General features: G+C 25.3%; 1 protein-coding gene across 1 annotated transcript; it reads left to right on the top strand.

Annotated features, from left to right (window-relative positions):
• The first annotated feature begins 487 nt into the window (after positions 1–487).
• LOC145834469 (origin recognition complex subunit 5-like) lies at positions 488–9,964 on the top strand. The gene is made up of 10 exons (XM_082941905.1): positions 488–617; positions 2,836–3,030; positions 4,258–4,332; positions 5,608–5,719; positions 6,051–6,181; positions 6,833–6,972; positions 7,933–8,050; positions 8,368–8,544; positions 9,358–9,470; positions 9,873–9,964. Exons 1-10 carry the CDS (start codon positions 495–497, stop codon positions 9,916–9,918), a joined length of 1,230 nt encoding a protein of 409 aa, XP_082798031.1. The 5' UTR covers positions 488–494; the 3' UTR covers positions 9,919–9,964.
• The last annotated feature ends 2,646 nt before the right edge of the window (positions 9,965–12,610 follow it).

Genomic DNA, 12,610 nt, shown 5'->3' with positions numbered 1-12,610 from the left:
GTTGTTTCTTTATTTTTAATTTGATTTAATTGATTTGTATTCAGTATTTTGTATAAACACTTAAAAAAAAGATTTTTGTTGATTTTGAAAAGTTTTTTATTTTAATTTTTAGAATTTGTAAAAGAACTCAAGATGACTTATGACAATTTGTTGCCACTCAGAACAGTTTGTTTTACTTGAAGAGCAACAACCTTGTGTTTATAACAGAGTTAAAAATATTGAAACAACTACTTATTTTCTTAAGCTTAAGAAAAAATTCTTACCTATCAAAATTTTGTTTAAACTTTTTTAAACCTCACAATGCAAACTTGAATATTAGCTAACATAAATATTCTAACTTTATTCTTTAAATGAGAGTTCCTTACTGTTGTGTACATAAATCATTCTTATTAAAAATTGATAAAATTTTTACAGTGTTAATTTAGTTTTGTTTCACAATGCATGTGCCATCGGAACAAACAGACAGGCAAATGTTCGTGCACCGCGAAGAACAAATGAAGGAAATTGAGAACATCTTGGGTGAGAAGGAACATTTTTCCTTTCCTTGCACTTTTATGTATGGGCAGAAGTCCACTGGAAAGACTTCACTAGTGACCCATTTACTAGAAACACAAGAGGTCATTTAATTTTTGAATATGTTTTAAACTAGAGTTTTTTGATAAATAGTTTGTACTAAGTTTAGTGCTTATTCACTTATCCAGACACGTTGGGTAAGATTTTTCTGTAAACCTGTCCGGATAGCCTAAAATCTGGATAAGTACAAAAAATTATTTTATTTTATATAATAATATAACTGCCCTATATAATGCAATGCATAGTAAAAGTGTTCTAATAAAATCAAATAAATAGTAAATGTGAGTAACATATAATAAAATGATAAATTGTAAAAGCTAAATTTTAGACTAACTAATTCATTTTTTTAGAGTAGAAAAACATCAGACTTACTAACCTTCTCTAACAATATACGTTTTTAGGGGGTCAAGCAAGTAAAATTTATCATTTGTAATCCCAACTGCCCTAACTATTAATTTTGAATAAAGATAAATTTTTGTTGAAGAGAAAATATAAATTAAAAAATTTATTGATTAAATTAAAAATTTCTAAATTGAATTACTTTACACGCTTACAGATTAATTATAACTAAGCTAGTTTTGAACAAAGATAGAAAGTAATCTTTAGTAGTTTTATTACGTCATAGCAATTAACAAAACTGTAGAATTTATAAAGTCACTTTAAAATTTTCTTACAGCTTAAGAGCTTAAATATTTGTATCAAACAAAAATGTTAGAGTTTAAATTGAAACTTTTTTGAATATTCTTCTGACTGAAACTGTCCGGATAAGTGAGCGTCCGGATAAGTGAATAAGCACTGTACTTCATTTGTTACTCAACTGTTAAAAACTCCAGAGAATTTTGATAAAATTTTTAAATGAGACTTACTTAATACTTTTTGGTTTTGTTTTTACAATTTTACTTATCTAACTAAATGTTATTTGAATTAAGTTATTTTAAACCAAAAATTTTATTTGTTGTTCTTCTGTTTGTAACTCAAGAGGTTGTTTTTTTATGTTTAAAAAAAGGCTTGATTTAAGCAAAAGTTTTGTTATTTATGTGCACAGAACGTAGAGTATTACTGTTTAGTTTGTTGTTGTGCTGATTTTAAAAATATTTGCTGTAAGTTTAAGAATTACTTATAGTAGTTTTTTTTTATATTGGTACATGCTCAGTTCCAACCCTCACACAATTTCCACCCAATCAAATCCGAGAACTGCTTACCAACTAATGGTAAGGGGTAACAGTGATAAAAATACAAATAAATTTAAAAAAAAAGGTTTAGGCCCCTTATAAAATGTCTTTATGCAAAAGTTTCATGCCTTTTTGTCATCTACCCAGTTTTATGTAATTAAGGGTATTTTTTTGTCCTTTAAGCTAGTTTTTGATCTTTAAGGCTTGCTTTTTTTTGAATAAGTTAATGATCAGTAGTGTTTTTTATTTACTTGAGTTGGTTTAAGCCATAGAAAATCAAAACTAATTTTACAAAAATTAAAACTATTTGAAATTGGAATGCTTCTTTAAATATATTTTTGTAAAATATAAAAATAGTGATTTGCTTTGAGATATAATTTTTTTAAAAACAAGTTTCCAATATAAGTGTATGGACAATAAAGTTTTCATTTTAGATTTTCTGGAAAAAAAATCTCTGACCAAATGTTTTATATTTGAGGAAAATAAAAAAAAGTAGAAAAATAAAAACTTTATATTAATAAAACAAAAAATATTTATCTTATATATATATTTTTGTTTTTACTATTTAGTAATGGATATACTGTAAAAACTTAAGTTAATTGGTTAAAAAGTTCAGAAAAGTATTGATATTTTATTAAAATATTGTTTCTTTTTCATCTCTTTATACCATTAGGAGCTTAGGAACCCACTAAATTTATTATTGTTATATTATTATTATTATATGTTTTATTTTTCAAAAGCTGCTATGAATTTTGTGAGTTGGTTGAAATATCTGATATATGAGATGCAACCTTACAAAATTCGATCAGCTTGTAAAAATCTCATTGCACTCCTACGTCATTGAACTTGTGTTAATAATTATTAATTATTTTGATGACGTATTCAAAAACTTGAATTGACCTTAAGTTTTTGTTGCAACCTTGTCGTAAAGTTTGTTGCAAGAATAAATTTAAAAATATTAATTATTTCTTCACGGGTTGCTCACGTAACAATTAATTATAAAGAATTTTTAGAGGAATTTGATAAGAAATTGTACGTATAATATGTTATTTTTTTATACCACTAAAAATTTAATAAAAAAATTTCACAGGTCCCCCACGTAATAATGAACTGTGCGGAGTGCTACGCTCGCTCCTTAGTCTTCAGAAACATTTTGAGAGGGATCAACTTCGCCCTGGCGCTGGAAGAAGATGAAGAAAACGAATCATCGAAATGCGACAATCAAAACGACTTCGTCAGGATTTTGAAGAGGAAGATGAAAACTTGCAAGGAGACCTTCTATGTTGTTAGTTTGTTTTTTGCTTTATCTAGTTGGTTTTGTACGTTGTACAGTGATTATTCGCTTGTCCGGACATGTTGGGCAAGACTTTTCTGTAAACATGCCCGGATAAGCGTTTTTCCGGGTAAGCACAAAAAGTATTTCATCATAAATTAATAAACTTCTGTATATCATGCAATGCATAAAAAATAATAAAACCTCAGCTCTTCTTTTCTGCTTTAAACTTTTTTTACTTTTTAAAATGTTGTAGAAGGCCGACTTGGCTATGCTTAATTGATCCATTATAAAAGACTAAAGCACATTATTTTTTACCATTTTACAAACTTCTAATTTGTTTTTGTTAGTTAGTGCGACTCGTGTTCTTTTTTTATTGATGTGTTGTCTTTTTCTAATACCTGTATATTGAGTGTAAAAATACTTTTAAATTAACTAAAATTTTTAGCACCTCATCTTAACCAAAAAGTTTTTTAATTAACAACTTTTATAATATAGTTTGAATGAAAATCAAGCATAAAAAACTTGTTATACATTTAATTTCTAAAAAACTTGGAATTTAATTAACCATCAAAAACACTTTCAGTTATATTTTGTATATCATTGTTTAAAAGAAGTTTAAAAACTGACTTAAATTATATACAAAAGTTTTTGATAACTTAACTATTTGCGAACAAATTTTGAGTTTAAGCTTTAGTAGTATGGTTACGTCATAAAAATGAACTAAATTACATAATTATAAAATCACTTTTCTGCATTTTGAAATAAAATTTTCTTCAACATGAAGTCTTAAATATTTTATCACACAATAATGTTAGTGTTTTATAATTAGATTTTTTTGAATTTTTTTCTTGATTAAACTGTCCGGATAAGTGAGCGTCCGGATAAGTGAATAAGCACTGTATTTGTAATTAAAATTATTATTACAAGTTGTATTCGAATTGTAGAGTTATTTAATTAGGTTTTATTGTATTATTAATGTATACTGAAAAATTTTTCATTTATTAACTTTTTAAAAGGCTGTTTTATACCTAAAGAATAAATAGTTTTACTATCTCTTCTAAATATACTTTATTTTTTAGAAAATTATTCATTAACAAATACAAATGTACATTTTTATATTATACATAAATAAGTTTTAACAAAGATTAGTAGGCTTTTTGTTTTCTAGTTGAAAAAAATTATATCTTAACATTTTAAAACTTAGTGTTAGTCAAATAACTTTCATTTTATAAACAGGTATTAGACAAAGCAGAATATCTAACAAAATTGGATCCTTTGTTATTTCCCTTGCTAATGAACCTTCAGTCTATTGTAAGTTTTCAGAGTAGTTTGTTAACTGTTTTAATATTTAACTTCTTCAATAGTGTTATATAACTGATTGTATAATGGTTACTAAATTATTTTAGAAGTGTATTCTATTTTACATGCATTAAAAATTTGTTCTAAAAAGCAAGTTTTAAAATAATATACTTTCAAGGTCCAAATTAAACAATTTGAGAATATTTTATAACCGTTCTTAGTAGTTTTTTAGTAGCAAATGTTTTTTATTTTCACAATAGGAAAAATCATTTTTTATACCTTTAATTTTCTCACTAGTTGTGAAATAAATTATCATATTTGTTCTGTTTGATGACAAAATGTAACATAAGCCTGTTCTTTATGACGGACCTTTTTGGAATAAATTTTTAATGCATGTAAAATAGAATACACTTTTAAAAATAATTAAGTTGCCAAAAATCCTGGAAAAACCTGGAATTTGTGAAATTTTGAAAAATACTTGATTTTTGAACAATAATCACTTGAAATCTGAAAATTTTTAACAAAATCACTAAAAACCTGGAATTTTTAGCAAAAATCGCTAATAAATCGTGAAAAAACTGTAATTTTAAACAACTTTTACATGTAAAGTAGGAAAATTTTGTTTTAACACAAAAAATCTATCGTATAGATTTAATTTTTGTAAAAAAACTCATTTAAAAATTATTTAAGGTATCTTTTCAATGTTGTTATACTATTTAACACAGTTTTTTACCTTAAACTTGAATTTTTACTAAAAATAGACTCTAATACATATAATTTTAAAAGCCTGGAAGAAATTTTGAAATCCTGGAAATGCCAAATAACTTAGAAATTTGGCAACCATGATATATTTAATAATATCAAAATTATAACAATTAGTATTTATACAGACAAGATGTAATATAAGTTTATTCCTTATTACGGATCTTCCCTGGGAAAAAAATACAAAAGTAATTATTAGTAATAAATATTTATACAGACTAAGTGTAACATAAGCTTGTTCCTAATAATGGATCTTCCTTGGAAAAACTTTAACACAGATAACTTATAATATTAAAATAATAGTAATTATTGTATTAATACAGACAAGATGTAATATAAGTTTATTCCTTATAACGGATCTTCCTTGGGAAAAATTTTACACAAATAATTAATAATATTAAAATAATATTTATTATTGTATTTATACAGACAAATTGTAATATCAGCCTGTTCCTTATTACGGATCTTCCCTGGGAGAAATTTTACACAAATAATTAATAATAACAGTATAAAATTTTTATACAGACAAAGTGTAACATAAGCTTGTTCCTTATTACTGATCTTTCTTGGGAGAAATTTTACACGGAAATCACAGTCAACCCACCTTACCCGATATTCTTTCCTGACTACACAAGCAGTTGGTTTATTTTATAAAGTTTTAAAAAAAATTAATATTTAAAATCCTTACATCAAGTATAATCTGATTATAACTATCTATACTACAGTTACTTAGTTAGTTTTTTATTTAGCCTAACTTTTTTGAAACACATTATCAAACATGTTGCAGAAATTTATCTTTAAACTGTTTTACTTTTTTTAGCAAGTAAAAACAAGTTTTATATTTATTTGTTTTAGACAAAAACTCAGTTTTTTTTTAAAGTTTTAGAACTACCAATCTCATGATGTTGCAATTTAGTTTTTTTACTGAATCCAAATTAGAGTTTTGTTTTAAATTTAATGTTTTTCAGATGAACTTATAGACATTCTTGTTACCAAGCGACCAGAGGGCGAGGACCCCAAGTTTTACAGAAACTTCGCCCACATACTGGTCAGCATATTCTGCCAACTTTGCAGGGACATTATGGAACTGCAACATCAGGTAATTAATATTTATCATATTTTAAATATTCTGTCAATTCAGCAGAGAGATATCATTTGAAAATCAGGTATTAATCAACGTTATTGATAAGGTATGTTCTGCAAACTATTCAGGAGATCACTTCAACATCATTTTTTGTATTAATAATATTTAAGTTGATAAAGAAAGAACAATTGTTTTTTGTTGTTACATTTACGTAAAGCTAAATACAATCTTTTTTAATAAAGATGTTTACCATCAATGTGAACTCTACTTAAAAATGTTATTTATAAAGTGTTTTTGAAATTAAAAGTACTGGTTGCAGATTAAAAGTTGATTTGTCTTTAGAATGTTTAAGGTATGTTGAGTTACGTTTTAAGGGTCAGTTGTGAAAGATTAAGAGTTACAAGGTCAGTTTTCAAAGTTACTGAAAAAATATCAACACTTGTTAACTTACGAAGTAAACTATAACCTTATATTTATCATCTATAATTGAATTTAGACAAAGAGACATTTAAAGTAATAGATCTCTAGTTTGTTTAACTTACTATTTCGAACACTTTATTTAAGATAATGTAATGTTTGTAAAACTAATTAGCAAATATACAACTTATTTACTTTCTTGTTATATATATATGTATTACTATTTTAATTTTAGTATAACAATTGCAGGCAATGGAGTATTATCCAATATATTGCGAACCAGTCTTGGAGAAAAGAATCAGATCAGATGACAATCAAAGATTATGGAGAGCCATCGAGCCTAAGCTCAAGCAAGCCCTACACAATATTTTCTTCAGAGTCGATAAAATGTTTGTTTATTGTTTTATTTTGAACTGAATTGATAATCTGTTTGTTTAGTTTTTATCTTTCTCTCAATTAATAAAAAAAAAAATTGTTTTAAAATTTTCAAAATCTTTAAATTTTTGTGTGACATGTAATGATAATATTTTTAGTAAAAAATTGCTTCTTTTAAAAGTTACCAGTATTTTATGGGAACAGTATTTATACCATTTTCTTCAGAGTTGATAAAATGTTTGTTTAATTTTTATTTTCTTCAGAATTGATGATATGTTTGTTTAATTATTATATTCTTCAGAGTTGATAAAATGTTTGTTTAATTTTTATTTTGAACTGAATTGATAATCTGTTTGTTTGACTATTTTATTCTTCAGAATTGATAATATACTTATTTAATTACTATCTTTCTCTCAATTAATAGAAAAAAGTTAGTGTTTAAATTTTCAAAATCTTTTAAATTTTTGTGTTACATGTAATGATAATATTTTTGGTAAAAAATTGCTTCTTTTAAAAGTTACCAGTGTTTTATGGGAACAGTATTTATAACAATTTTTTAAATTAAAAATATATGTATAGAGTTTTACTAAAGCTATGCTGAACTAAGAAGATGACCAAAAGATTAGCTTGCAACAATTAATTTCAATAGAACTTAGCAATATTGTTTCTTTTTTTGTCTTACCTATTATTTATTATTAACAAGTAATCGAAACAAATCACATTCAAACCAATTATTAGTGGAACTTTCATTTTAAAAAATATTTCTATTGAAATCAGCATTAATTAAAATCATCTAGCGTTAATTTAGTATTGTGAATATAGTTGTTTATATTCTTGTTTCTTTTTAATAACAGTAAACCAGATTCAGACCAATTATTAGTTGACCTATAGTTTTACACAAAATTCTTCATAATATCTGCTAAATACTAATTTAGTTTTGTAGATTTAACTAATTATTTTATTTTTATTCACAGTAAATCAGATTCGAACCAATTATTAGTGGAACTTCCATTTTATACAAAATTTCTGTTAATATCAGCTTACATTGCATCGTTCAATCCACAGTCCTCTGATAAAAGATTCTTCATGAAAGTTTGTTTTTATAAAAAAAATCTGTTAATTAATTTTGTTACTTCTATTCTTGTTAAACCTTTAAATTTGTTTATGTATACAATTTTTACAGTTTGTTACTTCTGATTTGTTTTATAATATTGCAATTGCTTGTAACACTTCTTTTTATTAAAGTTGTTGTATTTTAATAGTGTTATACTTTGTAAAAATTTTCTAAACTCTTTTTAAAACATTTATTTCCATTTTCATATTTTTTTTAAACATTCAATCACATTTTCTTTGATTTAAATAAACTAATCTAAAAATTCCTCAGTTAAAAATAAAATCCCCTTACACAGAACGCGGGAAAAATGAAGAAACGAGTGCGAAACCAGCACGCAGTCAAGCGTGACGGCGGGAAGCAGTCCTGTCACCTGATTGGACCGCACAGTTTCCCGCTAAATCGACTCATGGCGATATTCTACTCCATCGTCGGTTCAAGCCGGATCAGACCCACCATGAATCTGTTTTCGCAAGTTAGACTTGATTTGTTTAAAATAAAAAGTCATTATCAATAAAATACCATCATAATAAAATCATGATGAATGAAATATTGTTCTTATCTATTTAATTTACTTTGCCTGCTTTTCACAAGTTTTTTTAAGTAATAAATAATTTTCTTGTGGGCCAGAGATTTATGAGCAAGTCTTGTCTGTAAAACATAGTTTACCGGCCCCTACCCTGTACCATTATAAGAAAAAGTTTTCTCGTTTAAAATATTTTCAGCTGTTGAAACAGACTGTTTAACTTTTTTAGTTCTTTCTAAAACTCATTTATAGATAAAATTCCACTTCAAGTTTTTGATAATTTCTTGGTAAGCAATTCCCAGCAACTTGATCTGATTAGTTACTTTTCAGGTGAAAAATTTAATGTAATTACAATATTCCAGCAACTTGATTAGTTACTTTTCAGGTGAAAAATTTAATGTAATTACAATATTCCAGCAACTTGATCTGATTAGTTACTTTTCAGGTGAAAAATTTAATGTAATTACAATATTCCAGCAACTTGATTAGTTACTTTTCAGGTGAAAAATTTAATGTAATTACAATATTCCAGCAACTTGATCTGATTAGTTACTTTTCAGGTGAAAAATTTAATGTAATTACAATATTCCAGCAACTTGATTAGTTACTTTTCAGGTGAAAAATTTAATGTAATTACAATATTCCAGCAACTTGATCTGATTAGTTACTTTTCAGGTGAAAAATTTAATGTAATTACAATATTCCAGCAACTTGATTAGTTACTTTTCAGGTGAAAAATTTAATGTAATTACAATATTCCAGGTAAGCAACTTAGTTTCACTTCAACTGCTGGCAAGAATGACTCGCGAAGACCAGATCGATTGTCCCAAATATAAGTGCCTTGTCTCAATCGATAATATTGTCGCCATTTCGAAGTTTGTTTTTATTAAGATAAATTTAAGGTTTTAATTTTTCTAATTTGTGTTTTCTAAAAGTTGTAAAGGTGTTAAGCAGATTACATTGTAACTAAAAATCTGTTTTCATTTTGTTTAGTAAATTTAAAATAGTTTATTAAAAACAAGGTATATACACTTAGAAAATTATCTATCTTTTGTATCAGTGTATAGTAATTTTTTAGTTTTATTCAAAGTATATAGTATTTATATAAACATTTTAATATTTTTTGCTACACTTAATTCAAAAATCAAGTTCTATGTTTCTAAATAAATTTCTGTAAAATTCTTAATAGTCTTATCTTTTCTGTTGTAAATGTATTTCTACTAGTCTTTTTAAAATGCATTTTTTATGATAGTTATAAAATTTTTGTTATTTTACAGGACAGTTGGATTCGAAATTACTGAGTATCTTTACGATTTTATCTAGTGAAAAAATGTTATTCTATTAAAAATTTCGCTGCTTATTTTTTTACTCGTTTAAGATATGTTTTTATAAGTTTTGCAAACTAGTTTGATAATTGATCTTTTTTTTGTTAAGCATAAATTGTTTTGTTGTTAATGTAAATATTTGCCTAAATATTTATGAATTTTATTGTATTTAGTACAAAAAATTATTTATAGGTAATTAAAATATGTTTTTTAACTGAAGTAAAAACAACCGCATTTTCTGTAAAAAAATAAATAAGTTGTCAATGCTCAAATAAAATTAAAAAATTTAAAGGAATTTTTGAGACTACATTTGAAGCAATTTTAACTTGAGTTAAATAAAAGTTTTTTATTTGTTTTTGATAATAATACAAAATTAAACTATTATTGCAAAATACCTTGCTACTTTATACAAACATTTTGTTGTTGTATTGATGTAGTTATCAAGTCTTATGGACAAGTTACAAAAATATGAAAATGTTTTTTTTGTATTTACATTAATCTGAATAAAATAAAACAGGTCACATAAATTGATTTCTTTAAATTTTTAATTCAGTTAAACTAAGTATACTGAATTAGAAACTTGTACTTATATTTTTATTATAAACCTACCTTAAAATATTTAAATAGTAATTAAGTTTTATACTGTTTTAGTTTGTAGCTAACACCTTTTGGTTTTAACTAAGAACTGATAGTTTTTGTAGACATTTGCTAAAAGTCTTCTATAAAACGATTATATTGACTTCTATAATAAATAGTTGTAAAAAGTAAAGTCACTTAAAACTATTGATCTACTTTATCCGGGCGCTTTGAAATTTTAAAAAAGATCTGGATTTAATCAATTGAAAACTGCGTTAAGGTTAACTTTTTTTTAGTAATGAATTATCTATAATTTAAAAAAGTAGTTAAAATAAACTGATACTAATAGTTCCCTGGAATAAAGGTGTTCTAAAAAATGTAACAAACCTATTTTTGTTTAATGATAATCTTTACTTTCTTTGAAATAAAGTATCTTGAATTCGGTTTCATAATCGCCCCCTGGTAATAAAATTAAAAAAAGAATAGTCGCCCCACATTGCTCAAAGCCTAGATTATCAAATCAGTTTGAGTTGTATTTAATATAACTCCATTATTATACTCAAATACATACTCTTATTAAATGTAATAAATTTTTCAAAAATGCAGTTTTAAAAAAGATTCGGCTGAACATGTATTTAATAAAGCAATATTGTGTTTCACTTTTTTTTTACCTTGATGCATTGATTATGTTTTAATGATCAACTTTTTTAACTTTAATTATTATGAACTTGTTCTTTCAAGACTATTTTAGAAATTAAGTTTTGGTCAAAGACCTCGTCAGTGCTTAAAAAAATCTTATTCAAATAGAAATTTCAAATATTTAAGTTTTTTTATTTAACAACAATTTTTGATGAAGATATATCGTTTCTATAAATAGGAAACGATTTAATACCAACTTTTAATGATATTTGACTTGGCGCGTGTGATATGTTGAGTTTTGTAAAAGTACAAATTTTCAACAATAAGGCATTGTGAGATATCATATTGTTTATTACAGTTACCTCTTCCGAATCTACGCACTCATTTGGTTTAGCACTCTCGTTTAGTTTGGCATTTTAGGATTCTCTAAAGATACAAATTTTAAAGTGGAAATTGATTTATAAAAATATTTAGATTTTGAACTTGAAGTTTTTGCCTTCAATAAAAAACCAACTGAACTCTATGGCTTTGCTTTTTTTTGCCTTTTATATCTTAGGTGTCTCAATCCTCCTTTACACCTTTAAAATTTAATGTAGCAATGTACAGAATTCAATTCCTCACAATGTTTATGTCACAAAACTTCATTCCAACACAAAAAACATTTTAATTTTTCCAATACCATGCAAAAAAAGTTTAATTTTGTGTGGGTAAGGAAAAAAAAAATTTGTCTTTATATTAAAGTACTATTCAAAAACCTTTCTTAAGTTTAACATTGTATTTCAAAGGAAGGTAGCCAATATACATATGTGCAACTTGAACAAAACTAGTTTAGTAAACAAGTTATTAAAAGTAGTAAAGTCCCCAAACTATATTTAATTCAATGTATTAGAAAAAAGAGCCAGTAAAATAGATATATTTTTTACCTCTCGTGTATTTTTTTTGTGGAAAAATGTCAATAGATTCGCGAGAGGTGACCGTTATTGAGAAAAAAAGCGATCAAAATATTTATTTTTAAAAATCTGGTGCACGAAAAACTTTTCGAGTCGTACTCGACTTGGATCCATTTTAACTTTATGTTAAAATGGACATTATTAGTTGTTTTTATGTGCTCGAGACGTTGTTGCAGTAATAGTTCTGTTTTTTTAACAAAACAGTATTATATTATAGTATATATTAATTATAGGCAAGACTTTGTCTGGAAATGCTAAGCAACTATCACAGAACTAAACTTACTTAATCAAATGTTAGAAATTTCGTGTCATAAAGACAAAATTGGTAAGTATATACAACATGTGAAATGTAACTGTTTTTAGAATTTATCGCCATAGAATTTTAAGATTGAGATCTTTGTTTTGTAATAGTTTTTCTGTGTTAGTCATTATTAGTAAACTTTGTAACTAACAAAAAGAAAACATCATTCAAATTTGAAGAATATATCTAAACTGTATGTCTGTTTTTTTTTTACATATAATACT

Source organism: Thalia democratica, chromosome 4, assembly GCF_965202585.1.
Source record: "Thalia democratica chromosome 4, ktThaDemo2.hap1.1, whole genome shotgun sequence".
Lineage (NCBI taxonomy): Eukaryota > Metazoa > Chordata > Thaliacea > Salpida > Salpidae > Thalia > Thalia democratica.
This window is presented reverse-complemented; position numbering and strand designations above follow the sequence as displayed.

Coding starts and splice junctions, on each gene's coding strand:
- LOC145834469 (XM_082941905.1), top strand. CDS start 495: ATGAAGGAAATTGAGAACATCTTGGGTGAGAAGGAACATTTTTCCTTT. Junction 618..2,835: donor ATTTACTAGAAACACAAGAG/GTCATTTAATTT, acceptor AAAATTTCACAG/GTCCCCCACGTAATAATGAA. Junction 6,973..7,932: donor TTCTTCAGAGTCGATAAAAT/GTTTGTTTATTG, acceptor TTTTATTCACAG/TAAATCAGATTCGAACCAAT.